Source organism: Poeciliopsis prolifica, unplaced genomic scaffold (assembly GCF_027474105.1).
Source record: "Poeciliopsis prolifica strain line A6 unplaced genomic scaffold, Auburn_PproV2 SCAFFOLD033, whole genome shotgun sequence".
Lineage (NCBI taxonomy): Eukaryota > Metazoa > Chordata > Actinopteri > Cyprinodontiformes > Poeciliidae > Poeciliopsis > Poeciliopsis prolifica.
Window position 1 is genome coordinate 3,758,795 of NW_026562408.1, and position 16,759 is coordinate 3,775,553.

General features: G+C 39.4%; 2 protein-coding genes and 1 non-coding gene across 20 annotated transcripts in view; all 3 read right to left on the bottom strand.

The window, feature by feature from the left end:
* Nucleotides 1-522: 522 nt before the first annotated feature.
* On the bottom strand, nt 523-3,630 carry LOC129373378 (CAAX prenyl protease 2-like). Its single transcript, XM_055051259.1, has 8 exons — nt 3,501-3,630; nt 3,325-3,427; nt 3,054-3,137; nt 2,472-2,550; nt 2,199-2,366; nt 1,989-2,060; nt 833-895; nt 523-743 (listed from the first exon to the last, which is right to left on the bottom strand). Exons 1-8 carry the CDS (start codon nt 3,566-3,568, stop codon nt 523-525), a joined length of 858 nt encoding a protein of 285 aa, XP_054907234.1. The 5' UTR covers nt 3,569-3,630.
* Nucleotides 3,631-3,884: 254 nt separating this feature from the next.
* On the bottom strand, nt 3,885-3,956 carry trnae-cuc (transfer RNA glutamic acid (anticodon CUC)). Its single transcript has one exon. It is a non-coding gene; the product is annotated as a tRNA-Glu (tRNA).
* A 1,228-nt stretch (nt 3,957-5,184) lies between these two features.
* The window catches only part of LOC129373515 (EH domain-binding protein 1-like protein 1), a 28,134-nt gene continuing 16,559 nt past the window's right edge, over nt 5,185-16,759 (bottom strand). For 12 of the 18 annotated variants that reach the window (XM_055051495.1, XM_055051494.1, XM_055051491.1 and 9 more), the window contains 17 exons: nt 15,962-16,237; nt 15,342-15,806; nt 15,052-15,150; nt 11,946-13,463; nt 10,391-11,029; nt 9,584-9,803; nt 9,361-9,509; nt 9,191-9,239; nt 8,561-8,885; nt 8,187-8,251; nt 8,072-8,114; nt 7,900-7,949; nt 7,525-7,645; nt 7,293-7,392; nt 7,140-7,213; nt 6,485-6,599; nt 5,185-6,155 (listed from right to left, as the gene is read on the bottom strand). In XM_055051495.1, the coding sequence (XP_054907470.1) occupies nt 6,065-6,155; nt 6,485-6,599; nt 7,140-7,213; nt 7,293-7,392; nt 7,525-7,645; nt 7,900-7,949; nt 8,072-8,114; nt 8,187-8,251; nt 8,561-8,885; nt 9,191-9,239; nt 9,361-9,509; nt 9,584-9,803; nt 10,391-11,029; nt 11,946-13,463; nt 15,052-15,150; nt 15,342-15,806; nt 15,962-16,237 (4,399 nt within the window). In that variant the 3' untranslated portion in view covers nt 5,185-6,064. The remainder of the gene's footprint in view (nt 6,156-6,484; nt 6,600-7,139; nt 7,214-7,292; nt 7,393-7,524; nt 7,646-7,899; nt 7,950-8,071; nt 8,115-8,186; nt 8,252-8,560; nt 8,886-9,190; nt 9,240-9,360; nt 9,510-9,583; nt 9,804-10,390; nt 11,030-11,945; nt 13,464-15,051; nt 15,151-15,341; nt 15,807-15,961; nt 16,238-16,759) is intronic. The other 6 variants (XM_055051496.1, XM_055051485.1, XM_055051481.1 and 3 more) reach the window with 5 other exon arrangements.

The window sequence follows — 16,759 nt, forward strand, 5'->3', positions numbered from 1 at the left end:
TCTGCTGGCATTTCTCTTATTGCTTCTGGCTGAAACCACTTGTTTTCCACTCTTCTCTGTTTAAGTCTTCCTCTGGCTTTTATTGCCTTGTCTGATTTAAAAACATGATTTTAAATAGCTGTCTCTCTCCAATTTGGTTCTGTTGGTGTATTTATTGGCAACGATGTCTGCATGTTTTGTCTGCCTCTGTGTCTTTCTTTGTGATCATGTCCTCTATTGCCTGCTTTTTTTTTTCTTCTTCACCACCATATTTCATCTGGTTTTCTATGGTTGGACTCATGCACACTTCTGCTACTTTGTTGTAGCCAGGGAGTTTTGAGCTGGTGTTAAGTTTCATACAGCAGGAAATATTTTTGAACCATGCAGGAAATGTCTGAAACACTGGGATCGTTCTCCTGCCTTGACCACCCGCAAAAATCACGCACACACTTCAGAAAAGTCCCAATCATGACTGAAAAAAATAATATTAAAGTTAAAATCTGTCTCAAGATTTTATTTTTTTGAGACTTTCTTGAGTATTAATCAACATTCCAAAGCTTGAGAGGCGGCGAGGCTGCAGACAGGTCTGGCTCCATAGAGGAAGGGGTCTGTGAAGGGGAAGAGCCCCACCAGAAACAGCAGGACTCCAGTCAGATAGCAGATCAGTACAGCTGAACGCTGAGGGGAGCTCAGAGCGGAACCAATGTCAGGGAGACCCTGGCTGTTGCAGAATGAGTGGCACAAAACTGGACCCACAATATGACCTTCAGAAGAACAGACCACAAGATGTGAAACTACCATATGTACACCAGATGGCGCTTTTAGAGGATAAATGTGTATTTTTGCCTCTCACCAGTTCTCAGGAAAATAAAAGTTGCAAAGACACCAAACACAGTTGTGTACAAAAACTGAATCCCTGTAAAAGAAAACTACAATGAATAATCAGTAAACTGTAAAAACATTCATACTCTTTGATTATTATCACAAAAACATTGTTCAAATTGTCATGGCAGACCAACACACAGTCATGCTCATAGAAAAGTGAAAGTAAAGTTCAGCAATTTCTTTTAGTAAAAAACTGGAAGGAAATGTTTGCATTCAATTTTTATCCCATCTCTCTGATGTTCTTACTGCAATATTTTTAACCTTGTCACAAAAAGCTATTTCTGGTGGAAAACTACCATTGCACCAACTACACTGTAAAACATAGAGGTGGCAGTATGATGCTGTGGAGATGTTTTATTCAGCAGAGACAGAAAAACTGCATAAGCAGATTTGAAGTTGGATAATGCAAACAATCCAAGAGTGATAAAGCGTCGCTCTGTCACAACAATCCAAAACATAAAGTCAGGGTAGCAGTGATGTGGTTAAAATTAAATCATTTTCATAAGTTAGAATAGCTCAGTGAAAGTCTACATCTAAATCCAATCAGGAATTGTTGGGAGAATTCAAAAATGTATGTTTGCAGGTGGTATTCAACCAGTTTGAAAGAGTTTGAGTTAAAACTGGTTAACTCAAACCAGTTTTCTGCAAGTTGTTTTACTGAAACAAAAGAAAAGTAAAGTAGTCTAGATGTGAGAGGTACTTCCATAGAGTATAAAATATGTAATGTAAAGGATATGAACACACCACACTTTGGAGATTTTCATGTGGAGAAGAAAAATAAATCAATACTGTAAATCATTTTCCTTCCTCTTTTAAAATAGCAGCTGAGTTGCTTTCTGCAAGTGTGACACAAAATTCCACCAAAATAGATCAACGTTTGTTTCACTCTCTGTTACCTCTCATTCATGCAACTGTTGGTGTTGTGCAATGACATAGTTCATTAGACTGTAGTTTATAAATGTTTTCTTAGGTGTAATACTAGTATATTTTTCATATACAGTGCACAAACAGCATTTAGTGTCTTCATAATGTTAGATTGATTTTCACTGGGATTTGATTTATCGTTATATGTATGATCAAACATGCATCAATCCCACATGTAGTTCATTTGAGAATAAGCTCACCTGCCCCCAGGAAGATGGCTCTCACATTGTCCTTTCCCAGGTGAAGCTGCTCTATGATGTGGTGTAGATGGGCTAGGACGACAGTAAAATTGAGACAAATTTTGCAAACATTAGAACAGGAACAGCAAAACTCCTGCAGGTCATCTGGTGCATTTTGTTGTGCTTTAGTAGAGTGTGATGTCATTGTGGCCCCAAAGTTTCCTGTCATACCAACACCAAAGAACAGAGGAGCAATGAAGATAACAGCTGTGGCTCCAGTGCAAGGCACCAACATAGGCAGCATGGCCCCTCTGAACACCAGCTCCTCTGTCACTGGCGCCACCACCTGGTTCCTGAGCCACACTGCGTCTTGAACGCACATCCTCCAACTCTGGACATCTGGGAAAATACATTAGTCAGGAGATTGTGATCACCTTTAATACAAAGACGGCACATATGTCAAACGTTTTGCATCAGATTTCTCTAACAGAACCTTGTAAATACCCAGAGCAGAGTGAAGTTCCCCAGAGAACCCGTCAGGATTGTCCAAAGCAGACTGAACCAGGGGCCCCAGATAGAAAAACTATTAAGAAGAATGAATATAGATGTTTATAACATGCACAGGCAATAAATAACAACAAGATCAAAAGTATGAAGGGAAAAAAATGGCACACATTTTAGCATGTAGTTTAAACACTGCAGGGAGCTCAAATAAAAATATAAAGTTACAGTAAATTGTTAAAGAGTTCAATTAAATTAAACATCTAAAATGTCTAATCTGCCTCAACAAAACATACATCAAATCTAAAAAACAAACCCTTCGAAATCTGTGTGAGCAGATGCTGGAAAACACTTTCAAAATGACTTTTTAAACTCTTTTGACAACTTGAACGCAACAAATAAATAAATAAAAATTCCATTCCTCTTATTTGAATGTGTAAAGAGTTCAGTTCAGTTTCAGTTTAGGAAGTCATTTCATTTTGTTTCAGTTTTAGAATTTAAGTAAGAGAGAATAATATAATTACAAAAACATTTGTTCCAAAACTTTTTCCTTTAAAGTGTTCATGTTATGTCTTATTGGCTTACTGTAGTCAATAGCAAAGGCAGTGCAGCTGCAGGAATGAAACCTTTCAAACGAACTCCCATCAGCTCCCACAAGGACTCTTCAACCTGGAGACCCAGGATGCACTTTATTTATTATGCAAGGTTATGTCAACAGAGGATCTCATCACTGAATATTACGGGTAGTGATGATCAGTAGCTGGAAAGCAAAGCACGTAATCACAAAAAAAATCAATTGCTTGTAGAACTTTTTTTTCAAACCCCAAAATATCAAAAGGTAGAGGAAAGTACTCACTGTGACATCAGCCCAGTGCATCCATAGCTTCATAAACGCAGGAGACGCTGCAGACACCAGAGCTACACTGACAGAGCGACGCTTTATCACTCTTGGATGGTCCCTTTAAGACACACACTTTCAATAACGGGCTACTTGAACAACACTGACTGCATAGTTGATGATGAGTTGCATACCTTGGTAAGGTGCTCCAGCAGATATATAAACTACCCACATAGAGAAAAGCCAGCAGAAGGCAACTCATTACACTCACCCAACAGATTGTGTACTGGTCCTGCCTAATACAGCTTTGTCCTGGCTCTTGCATGACAGAGCAGGAGATCTGCAAACTGCAGAGCTTCAAGTGGTTCCACAGGAGAGGGATGAATAAAGCAGCACAGTGTCAACATGCTCAAATGGATAAGCTTGATCCTTTATGTCAGATTAGATTAGTAGATCCTAGGGCAGAGAAGCTGATTAACTAAAGCACAACAGAAAAAATATTTAAAAAAATAATAATAATCGCACCGTATCATGAAATCTTTCATAAAGTAGTAGTTTCTGTAACGAAAACAAATCTGTTCCCTGACCGGGAATCGAACCCGGGCCGCGGCGGTGAGAGCGCCGAATCCTAACCACTAGACCACCAGGGAAACTCGTGAAACTCGGGCCACTATCACACAAATCCAAAACACGTCCACGCGTGTGTCGAATTAGAGTTGGTACGTGGGCATATTGCATAGTAAACCTGCTTCTCGATAACACCCAGTCGGACATGAAATGTAGAAAAGCTCCAAAAACGACATAGCCTGTCAAGCTCTCAGGCCTCTCAACAACCCGCCCAGGCCTCTATGGTAGCTGTAACCTGTTCTTCAGAAGCAAAGTGTAAAGTTGCTTCACTAAGTTAAGTGTCACTAAACTTATTGTCCTAAATATACACAATGCTTTACTAAATATTTACAAAGACCTTCAATGTATTACCATACCAGTCATGGGAAATGTCGCCGTCTGATGTCAGACAGAACTAACAAACTAACATGGTGGTGGTGGTACAGGATATTTATGGGAAATAATAAAACAGCAGGAAAAGGAGGTAGAAAAGTGAAGCGAAGCATGACTGACATGACTCTGGTTCCCATGAGGAAGTAACAAACAGTGAGGTAGTGGAAGTCAATGCATTACTATGAGTCATTTTTGCTTTGTCAGCCAACATTGAGGCAAAGAAGACGGGCAAGAAAATTCTCCAACAATTTGTGGGAAACATCGGAGAAACCAACGTTTAAGCCCCAGTTTTATGGGAGCAATTTTCAAATTCTGACAGAATTTAAATTCATTCCTGAATAATGGAACATTTTCCAAGACACTAAAATCTTTTTTGAGTAAATAATTCCACTGGAGGCCTTGGGTTGCAGGCCTGCAGTGGAACTGGCCTTTCTGCATTTGTGTGGTTCCTGCGCACTGCTGCATCTTGTGTGGTAGATGCTGCTGTTCCATAAAGCTGCACAAAGGCGGGATGTTTGAGCTTATCAAGCAAAAGTCATTTGAATGGATTGTCCTTCCTAGGGCAGAGAAGCTGATTAACTAAAGCATAACAGCTTCCTGAGCTGTGGATCTCTGCAGGTACCACGGGACTATCCAGCAATTATTCTCACCCAATGTATGTATGGTAACTGGCTGTTTTTTAGGCCAGTTTTCCTATTTCCCTCAATGAGATGGTTTGCACAAAGTTGAACATATTACAGTAATGTGAATTTCCTGTAGACCAATTTTATTAAAATTCTCCATTTCTAAAATCTGTGCTTTGTTTACATTTATTTAGTTTGTAATACATTTATGTCTGAAGCATTGTGGTGTACCTCACAAAAAAGACACATCTCTAGCCATTTTTCTTCAAACTTTATTTTATTTGTCATTCATGAATAAAACAATCATAAATATGGAAATCAACATTTGAATGATAGGTACCGTTTTAACTGCACACATCAAAAACCGTGCACGCATTCATCAAACTATGCAGAAATACCAAAACTTTTTAAGTTACGCCAGTGAAGAAGAAGGGAACATCCAAAGCTGCAGATGACTTATATCACCAGGGTCCAACATTAAAAGTTACATTTTAAGATGTGTTACTTTGAGCGTCAATAACAATTCTGCACTGAAAACCTCGGGGAATTGAGTCCAGCTCAAATAATCACAAAATATACTAATTTCTGAAAGGATTTCACATACTACCATTTTTTTTAAACTATCAGAAAAGATAAAAGCAACACCTGCAACAGGACAAATCTCTTTGCATACTCAAAGATATCATGAGAAAGATATAAATCTATCTTTCATGAGATAGATTCTCATGAAAGCTGGTGCATTTTGGCCTACAAATTGAAAACTTTCTATTAAGGCACAGGAGACACACAACATTAAAAATAAGCAGAGGACCAGCTGGTGTATGAATACTGAATAATGTCCAAAAAAATGTACACAACACATGAAAAAGACCAGAAGTGCAATAAAAGTATGAGAAAATTACACGTCTTAAATAAATAAAAAACTAATTAAAGAAACTAACATAATACTCCTAAAACACACACATTACATTCAGACAACAACTTCCAGCTTCAGACTTAGAAAACATTTCCAGGAGGGAAAAGGCACTTGAAATCCTAGACATATCTTTGTAGTTTTATTTTTTTCTTAACATTCAAGAAAAATACTTTTGGGGACTTTGGGATTCAATGACATCTGCAGTTTGTGCTTATCCTTTTCACTGTAACACACATTTGTTGTCCTTATTGCTGTATTTCCTCCTCCTCATCTCCAAACCTCGCTCCAGCCGCTCGTCCTCCTCCTGAGCACTGCAAACACAAAAACATCAGTTCAGGGAAAACTATCTCTCATTAATCACTGAGCTGCAAAAAAGAAATGGCTCTCTGGGCAAAAATGTGGAAAAGTGTGTAAAAGGCCTCCTTGTAAAAAGTAGTTTATTTAATAAATATTTTAAAGAAAAAAAACTTTTCAAAGTTCATTTTTAGAGAACTACAGAAAGCAGAACAGTCTTAGGATTTAGTCTCCAAAAAAGCCAATTTCTTTTGTAAACCTATTCACCTTAACTGCGGTCAATAATTGTGTAGAATGCTGCATGTTTGTTTGACTTTTTCTGCTCATCCTGAAAGCATCGACTCACCGTTTCTCTTTGTCATCGATGTCTCTGATGATCTCATCCCGCTGGTTAACCAGTGACACCAGCTCCTGGAGGAGCAGCTGCTCCCTCTGCTGCTGAGTGGATGTTTTCTGCCAGTCTGTGAAACATACAGCAACATGCCAAATGCTGCTTCTTTATTAATGTTTTAGATATTTGAAAACAAGTCTATGTCTGACATTTACTTTTAAATGCCTTTCTCTTTGATTTAATATGCCAAAGAAATCTCTTTCTGCAAGTTGAAACTAAAATATGAACTATCTCCTACAACATTTTTGATAATCATAACTTAGAGAACCATTTTGTTACATTTTTAATTTAAATCATTTATTCAGTTGCTCTGCAGATCATAGTTAGTAGGTAGAAAGTCAGACAAATTTAGTAAATGTAGTGTTGATGACTATAGAAGTTATGAGACCCTTTTAAAGCAGAAACTGAAAACACAGTGGAATATGTTTCACCAATAATTTCACAAGACATTAGTTTTGCATGTTCACAAATCAAAATTTTGTCAAAATGACAAATATAAGTTATTTATAATGTGTTCTAACTGTACATGTGTATTTAATCTTCTGTTTACCCTGAACTCTGTTTCAGTGACTAATTCACAGATAAAATAAAACTTAAACCAAGCACCGACCTTCTATAGCCATCATAACTCGCAGTTCTCTGGTCAGAAGCTCAAATCTTCTCTCCAGATCTTGCTCCTCTTGTCTGCAGAGCGGTCAGAAATTATGGAAACGTAATAAACTCAAAGTTTACAATATAAAACGTGTATTTTCAGTTAGCTTACAATAGCTCCAGGTTATCCTGTCGGCGTATCAGAGCGTTCTTCTTGTTCACCAAAGTGAACCATTCCTGGATCAGCCTCTCCTCTTCATCACGGTCACTCCCTGCAAACACAAGAGAATAATTTGTATATTCATGTAAGAGTTATGGAAAATAAAACATTTCCCTGCATTGTGAAAAACAGAACATTGAACACTCCCACCTCTCTTAGACAGATTTTAAAAAAATAAACCAACCTGTTTCCATGAGGCTTCGCAATCGTCTCTCCACCACTGCTGCTCTGCTGTCGATGTGTTTCTGCTCTGTCTCCAGTGCTGCCAGTTCGCTCAAGACATACTGACTGGTGTCCTGCAGGTGCTGACCACAAGTCCCATCACACACACACATTGGCATGCATGTACACAACATGCAAACACACACATACAAATAAATATAAAAATGAAAATGGCCCGGCAGCCATGAGGAGAGGAGAAGAAGGGTAAGACAAGAAAAGTGAAGACAAGAAAAAGGACAGTCACAGATTAGAGGGAAGTCAGAAGCACTAGAGAAAACAAACTGAATTTAATCTGCAGTGGAGAGATTTTGTTGTGATTTTGTTACACAAAACTGACCATAGTTTCTTCTTGTTTAGGAGGCTGGATGTCAACTGCACTCTGCAGCTCTGCAAATACAGAGACACAGATTAAAGCTTGAGCAGCAAAGAAAAAAAATCATCCAGTCAAAAGTGGGAAGAAATGTCCAGTATTTTAGGTGCTAGCAAGACTCAGTCCAGATAACACCTACCTGAGTTATTAGCATTTTCAGTAGGAGATGAAGCATCTTCATCCTGCAAATATAATACGTTAATTGACATCACATATTGTTTGAAGAGTTTTCATTTAGTGACAAGAAGTGTAACCTGTTCAGATTTGGCAGCTTTGGTAACCGATCTTGGGGGTGGGACTGGGATTCTTGTTTCTTCCACTACAAAAAGATAATGAAAGCAACAAGATGTCTGATTCCTCGTCAAAAAAAGGCATTCATGCTTTTTAGTCCTTTCCATAAACTTTGACAAAGTTTTTGAGATTTCAAGTTACACATGTTTAGATTTCAGTTTTGACAGATATAAGAAGTTAACTCTAATAAATCTTATGCAACAGGAAACACACAGAGGCTTCTTTCAAAATTACTCAGCAAAAATTAAAGATGCTGATAAGAACATGAAGAAAACAAGGCAGCAGCCATCACTCTTTTGAAGTTAGGAGTAAATGCTTGACAAAATAAGGAATTTACCTTTAATAGTCTTTTTGGTTCTGGGTGGTGGCACCACCAAAGCACTGCTTCCTCCTTCCTCCAGACTCACACCTTCGTTCAGCCTGGCCATACAGAAGGCGGCGGCATCAACGTTGGTGGGAGCGGGACCAGAAGGAGCGAGCCCGTAACTGGACTGGCTGCTGTTGTGCTCGATCTGCAGTACGCTCAGCTCTTGGTTGGTGAAATGTGAGCGGATTTGGCTGAGGTAGGTCATAACGATGAGCCGGTCAGGGACGGACAGCAAAACCATGTCGGACGGTTCCAGCAGACGAGAAATCCCCAGAGCCTCAAAGCCGTCGAATGCCTGAGATTAAATAAAGGATCAAATGTGCAGCGTAACTGTCATTAACAATAATCAAAATAAAAAAGCTCTGCACATATCGTAAAATTTAGTTTTGAACTTCATATGTTTTGTCATGTTATGAATTACGTGCATTTTATTGCACATTCATCTTATAGATGTAAAAATCTGACAGATGTATCACATGTATCTATCTTCAGTTCAATTTCAATCATAGCTTTAAATTTCCTTTGCTTTAGAGCAGATTCAAAAACTAACTAACACACTAGTGGTTGCACAGAGAACTAAACAATCCATGCCATTCTCACCTTCTTATTATTTAACTTGATGTCATGAGGAACCAAGCATTCAAAATCTCTAATGGGGTAAAAACAGAAGCACAATAAAATTTATTTAAGACTGATGAAAACCATGTAAACAATGAACTGTGCATTCAAAGAAGACATTTCGCATTAGCGATAGTGTAGAAATGCTTTACATTTTGTCTGGATGAAAGTGGTGCAGTATGGCACAGAAGGCCAGGCCGTTTCTCCAGGACGTGCTGAAGTTTGTGACCTTTACACCCTCATAGTTGTTGGTGATGCTCTGACACCACTGGAGCAATGACTGACTAGAGTTCACAAGGTCCTGGAGGAAAAGCAGGATAAAAAACAATTCAGATTATAAACTCACTTTTGAGTGTCTGTTTTTGATCCAGTTACCTCAGTGTCATCCTTCCCATTGACCTCCTCTGTGACCACTGCAAATGGCTCAGTGGTCCTGAGTTCGGGGGTTTCTTCCTCTGGTAACGTCGGAAGCCGAGAATTCTTGATCTCACACTGAAGTGAGGAAACGATGGTATGTGTGCTGGAGGTGTCTTTGGAATGAGATGATTGTTTCACCGGTCCACCAGCAGGTACATCTATTGTTTTGTGCTTTGAGCTAGAAGGCAACAAGGCAGAAGACATATGATGAATAGATGGGAAATATATCTGAAAAAAACCCCCACAAAAACAGGAGAATCCACCCACTGGAAGGAGATACAAGACATGCAGTCGTGCAAAGATGAAAAAGCTGAACAAGCTGATGAAGACAAATGAAGAATGATGGGAGTCTTAGACAACATGAGGTAAAATTCATATAGTATTCTGAATTTTGGCATTATAATTGCCTAAAGCCAGATATACACTATGAAATAAATAAATAAATACATGAAAACATGAAAAAGATGTTTTTTTAAGTACACAGCATAAAGAACAAAATTTTTATCAGTCAAAAAAGCCAATTTGCACAAAAATAGAAATGTACTGAGCTGTTTTCACAAGTCAAAAAAAAAAAATAAAATGTCTACCATTTTCTTTCCTTAATTTGAGGACAGTGAAACAATTAATCTGTGGTCCTGACATGACTACAGTTAAAGTTGCAATGTGCTACAAGTAGGTGCACTAGAAGACAACAAAAGTCTCTCTAATCATCAACTCCATATAACAGAGGTGATTTCAGAGAGCAGCACAGGACCACAGACTTACACTTCTTCCTCATTTAGTCTTATTTCCTGCAGATCATCGGAGCAGGTAATGATTGAGAGCTGACTGTGAGCAGTGACGTCAGTTGCGGGGTTTGAAGGGACTCCTTTCTCCATAACATCGCTGTCAATATCACCAGGAGTGGGAATGAGTCTTTTCATGGTTCGAGGCCCACTGACCGGAGACGTGTCGCCTGACATCTGTTGAATCTTCGCCAGTAAAAGTCTTTCCTCCTCTTGGAGCTGCTGCTCTTTGGACAGATTGTTGGCTGAACTGGGTATCGTCTGGTCATCTTCAAACTTCAACTCAGGACTCCCATATAAATTCACAGGTACTTTTGTCTCATTCACCTTACTGATGCTTATGCCACTGGGTGGTTTAGATACCACCAAAGGTTGAACAAATTCTGTTACATTTGCATCAGAATCAGTTTTAGTAAGTACTCCATGACTCCTTTTTTTCACCGATTGTTGGTCTGAAATTTGTTCTATTGTTTCTTTCACGTGAGACATAAACCGGTAGTCAGGAGGCTGACTGTGAGGTTTATTTTGTTGTTTCACATCAAAGCTAATTCTAGAGCCTTGTTCAGTGGAGGGGGCGGATGCAGGCTTCAGGGCCACAGCAGGAGGCGGGTGGCCTGGGCTAAAGATAAAAAAGGGAGAATTCAAAGCTAAATTTACAGCCTGTGCCAGGGATGACTAACATAGCAAGCATTAACGGCATGCTTTGCCAGATGCAAGCAGCAGGAAAGATGTCACTTTGATGCTCTCAAGTAAAAAAGCACAAAACTTAAGAATCTTTCAAATAGTTTTTGCTATTTATCCCAGAAGTTGTTAGTTTAAAATGATCTTCAATTCTCCCAGAACATTAGTGGACCAAAGACATCCTTATAAAAATGCTGCATCAGTTACTAAAACCATGCTAATCCACCTATTTAGCCATGCAACGCTTAAACAATAAATACACTTCCCAACATTTAAACAGACCAAAATATGTAATTAATATCACATTAGCCTGTTTTATTAGCTTGTTTTGATGATGGAATCTAGCATCTAACTTGGACAACAATGTAGCGGTGGTGTTGTGAAATGCATATATTCTACATGATGCTGTGGTGGAAAAACATCCCACAATACTGGATAGTGCTGCAGACTACTACGACCCATTAGCATGGAGCCTCATGGACAGGGACTAACCATGGAGTCTTCTTTGGAGATGTGTGCTGATCTCCTCCAAATCCTACTTCAGCACACATTTTGTTTTATAATGGATGTATATGAGATGATAATAAATTATTTAGCAAGATTACATTTTTAGAATGCATGCAGACATCATTCTGTCATAAGAAAAGCTAAGAGAACGCCCAAGTCCTCAGTATCCAAAGAACATAAGTTAGTAAATGTTCTAGGAGATGGACTGTGTTACGAGGAAACATCCACAAATGCTTCAAACAGATTTCTCTCCGAACAACAGCAGGCAACAAGGAGATCTTTCTGGCAATAACCAAGTTACTCACCCATTTCTGTTGCTATGTCTCCCTCCCTCACCCCTCACTCACCCTGCATCTCCTTCCATATACAGCTCTGCCAGCCAGATGGAGCCCAGATCTTCCTGTCCCCTTTCATACTCTACTTCCTCTTCCTCCTCTTCTCGCAGCCACACTGGGATGGCATTGTGTTTAGGTTTGGATGCGCCCTGCTTCACTGCTCTCAGACTGGAACTGTGCTGTGCCTTTACATCAGTGCTCACAGAGTCTTTGGCTTTACTATCAATCACCCGACATGTGCTTGCAGAAACAGGGATGACTTTGCTGGCTGGTTCGGGGTCAGAGATGTGCTTCTCATTGCTTCCTTGTAGTCTCTCGTCATATGCGATATCATCCAGCTCTGCCTCCTTCAGAGGCGGCCAAGTGTTTGAGGGAGTTTTGTTTCCTTTTTCTTGGTTCTCAACAAATAAAATACCAGCAGGAGTTTTCACCTCTCTACTCTCCCATCCCTTCATGAGTTTTTCCATCTCTGCATTTTCTTTCTTGTGTATTTCCTCATTTGTCTCATCAGCAAGTTTCCTCTGTTGCCTGAAAAAAATAGTCTCCTTGTCTTCCTTCCCTTTTTCAATTCTAATTCTTTCATTTTCCAACTTTTTTCTCTTTTTCTTCTCCATCTCTTCCCTTACCCTCTCCCTTTCTAACTTTTCTCTCTCCAGTATTTGATTTTGTCTCTTCTCCATCTCTTCTCTCCTTATTCTTTCATTTTCTTTCCTCTCTGCCTGTTCTGTCCTTAGTCTCTCTCTCTCCTTTTTATCCAGCCTTTCTCTCTCTAATCTTTCTCGTTCTTTCTTCTCCACCTCTTCTCTCTTTAGTCTTTCCCTTTCTTTCTTATCTTGCTCTTCTCTTTGCAGTCTTTCCTTTTCTATCGTCTCAGTCTCTTCTCTTCTTTTTCTTTCCCTTTCTTTTCTCTCTGCCTCTTCTCCAATTTGTCTTTCCATTTCTTTCTTCTCTGCCTCTTCTCTCTTTAGCCTTTCTTTTTCCTCCATCTCTAATCTTTTCAGTCTCTCCTTTTCATTCTTCTCTTCTTCACATCTCTTCAATCTTTCCTTTTCAATCCTGTCTGCCTCTTCTCGCTTAAGTCTTTCTTTTTCTTGCCTTTCAGCTTCTTCCTCCTCTTCTTTCTCCCTTTCAGTCTTTCTACGGTTTTCCATTTCCTCTCTTTCTCGTCTCTCCATCTCCAGTTCTCTCTGTTTCTCTTGTTCGCTGGCTGCCAGTCGCAGACTTGCCACCAGGCCCAGTCCGTGCGTTATGTTTACTGCTCCCTGAGCTGATTCAGCCTTGGGAACCTCTTCTTCAACCATCATCTGACTTTCTGCTGAGTCAGAGAAAGCCACAGGAGGTAAAATGTCCACACCTGCAGAGTTTGGTGGCTCATTATCTGGCTCTGCGTTGCACCGGATCGCTGCATCTTCTTTTTGAAAACATGACTGTTCTTCTCTGTTTGCAAGTGGCTGTGATTTATCTGGTGAAGGCTCCTGACTGACACCATTTGATGCAGATGTGTGCAGCATGGAGGCCATTGTCTCATAACTAAGAAGCAAAATATGACAGACAGAAAAACTATGAGACACAGCTCACCCTAAAATGACCCAGCAACATGACCACAGCTGAACTCGATGAGAGAGAACCAGCCAAACATCATGCTTGATTAGTTTCCTTAGTAGACTTTGTTTTGGTGTGCTTCCAAAAAATGCTGCTCAAAGAACCCAAAGGAAATATGGGTTTATTTTTAATAGAGGTAACTCCTCTTTTTGTACAGCCAGGAACAATCAAAATAGTTTCCAAATGATGTTAAAAGCTCCAATTCAAGAGAAAAATAACTAAATATGCAAGTTCTCTATAATCTAAGCGCCATTTTCTGTGTAGAATAAGTGAATTTAACAACAAAACCAATGAAAATCCATCACTGGCACCAATGAAGCAATGCACAGAGATTATCTCTTGTAGGTTTAGGAAAGCATGTGGCATATTTCTGCATAAATATGATCACAAGAGACAGTAATTGATTTGTAGCTAATTTCAGTTTAGATTTAGATGACTTTTTGTATAAACGTTAATATTAATTAGGCACAACTAGACTGCTTTCTCCTATTGTCTTTGCTGTCTGTCTATCCAATGGGGAAAATTATGACAACCTTACAAAAACATTTGCATTCTCTCAAACTGTGGTGAAAGGATCATTGCTGGTGTTTGGGCTGCCTTTTGTAATACTAAAATCTTGGCATCACTTATTTGCAAGATACTTATACACAAGTTATTGTGACAGCCAAAAAGATAAGTAGTTGAAGTTATTTGAATTTTGCTTCAGCTTGAACTTTCCATTAGGAAACAATTTCAATTGGTTCCTGTATGAAGGAACCAATTGAATGGAAATCATGCCTAACTTGACTTTTTTCCATTTGAAGAGTTCAGATGTTCCCAAACCTAAATGTGTACTACTTCTATAATGTCTGTCAGTGTGGTGGTTTTCACGTTGCACCTTTTTATAAAAAGTTTGTAAAAGATTCAAGATGTTTTACCAAAGTAGAGAATAGCCCTGTTGCAGATGATACAGCAATAAGAATAGATCTCACTTGAACTAACATGTAAAATAAAACCATTTAAAATGTTATTTTCATTTAATCTCCAGTTTCCCTTTGGATATTTTTGGCTCTTTTTTTCCTCACTAGTACTAGCATAAAAATACAGGATTCCCTATTACAAGGAGACTATGGTGTCTGAGATTTCCAAAAGGCATCAAGCGTTACCAAATCTGGCATGTTTGAAGACAGATAAAGGTTGAAAACTTGAAAAAGAGTAAACAGAATCTTCACAGTAATCTGTTCAGGCTTCTTGCTGTCTGCTTAGAGTCCTGCTCCCTCTCTTTCTCGCACATCACTAATACTGAAAATAAAATGAAGCTTTGCAATTGTTGCTTGCAAACTTAAATTTGAACCAAGTTTGATGCTCTTTAAATTTGGTTTGGTTACCTATTTTCATAACTGATCACATTTAAACAGAAATCCATTCAAAAAAGCTTCAAAAACATTCAGTCACTATTGTTATTTCAGTCTGCAAAAACCAGCATTCAGCGGCACATCTCGACAGGTAATCTGACCGCAGCAGCAGGCAGACTCACCCTCGGTGCAACACCCCAAACATCGCTGACATGAAGCCAGCAGATGTCTCCTTCTGCTCTTCTGCAATACACACATCATCCTCTGCACCTTTCTGGGTGCTAACACACACATAAAAACAAACGTACGCACTTATTTCACTTTGCAGATCAAATTTCTTCACTTATAGATGTCTACAGGCAGTATGGAAAGAAGCGCTTCAGTGACTCGCTGTTGTTAGGCGCCAGCATGGTGGAATGATGTTAGTAAGTGCAGGTTTGCAGCTGAATTCTAGCAACCATCACTGACTCACCCCCCGACTACAACCTCTTCCTCCTCCTTCACTGCAGGACTTTCAGTGCTTCCCGTCCCTCTTTGTCCTTCCGTCTCCTCTGTGGTCTCCTCCATAGCCGCCCACAGTTTGTTCTCTTCATGGCAAAGCGGCTCTTCATTGATCACAAGGCTCTCCTGATCAGTAACGTTCGGTGGTTTCTCTTCGTCTTCTCCTTCCAGTTGGGATTTGTCTGGTGTCTGGATGTCATTCTCCTGCTGCAGCTCTCGTTTTGGTTTTGGGGGCAACATATCTGTCCTTTCTCCAACTGGTTTTGGGGAATCTTCCGAAGGGGCTACTGGTTGCACAAAAGGTTTCTCAGGCTCTTTAGGCTCCTCTGGAACTGGTTTTGGTGATTCTAAATGTGTCTCTGGATTTTCTGCTGCTGTTGTTTGGTTCTGCTGCGTCACCAAAGTTTCCAACGTGGTAGATTCTCCAGAGGATGAACTGCAACACAAAGAGAGCTACGTGAATACTGATTCATATTTCCTTTAAACTACAGTATTTATAAACCAAAGTTTCACACACTTAACAAACACAAGGATGGCTGGGAGGATAAAGCAGAGAAGCAAGTCCAAAGATGTTCCCTTGTCAGTTCTTACCCTCTGCACAAAGGTTTTCCACCCTCCTCAGCAGAGATTTGTACAGTTGTATCTTTGCAACTTCCTGCTTCTAGCACTTTCCATAGAGGAGTCTCTGCGTCAGACAGCCTCTGTGGAGATGGTGCCGGCGTCAAGACCGCCAATGTCATTATTTTATTCAGCTCCTCTGGGGGGCCTGATTCAATATCACATGGTAAATGAAGCGAGGCGGTTTCTTTCTTTTCTGAGGTATCAGAGTTTGACAGGGAGCATTCCACTACAGAGGGTTGCTTCAGACTGGAGCAAGCAAGAAAAAGAAGGAAACCAAATAAGAAAACAGAGAACAAAGAAGAAACAGGCAGAAAAATGACAAAGAGTACAGCAAACACACAGATATGTGAGACATTTGAAGTCAGGTAGGATGACTGAATATAGTTGTAAGGAGGAGTTGAAAAAATTGAAATGAACACAACATTCTTTCATTGGGGAGAAATTTCATACTTGGTTACCAAATGTTGATCCCATTAACAAAGTTAAGCTGTTTTCTTAAATTTACAATATACTATTCTGGATTCTAGGAACTTTTCTTTTCCACTGTGGTATAAATACAATGTGACACAGAGGCTGTGAGATTTTACAGAAAACCAGGGCAAAATAGAACATTCAGCAAAATTATGTATCAAAGATGATGAATGATTCTTAGATATTTTTGCCTTATTTTTGCTACTATTAAAAATGTTACTGGTGATGAGTTTCTTTTGTTCTGAAAGGCTCGACTTCATGTTGCATTTAGGGTTCAGGTGATTGGAAGAGAAAGAG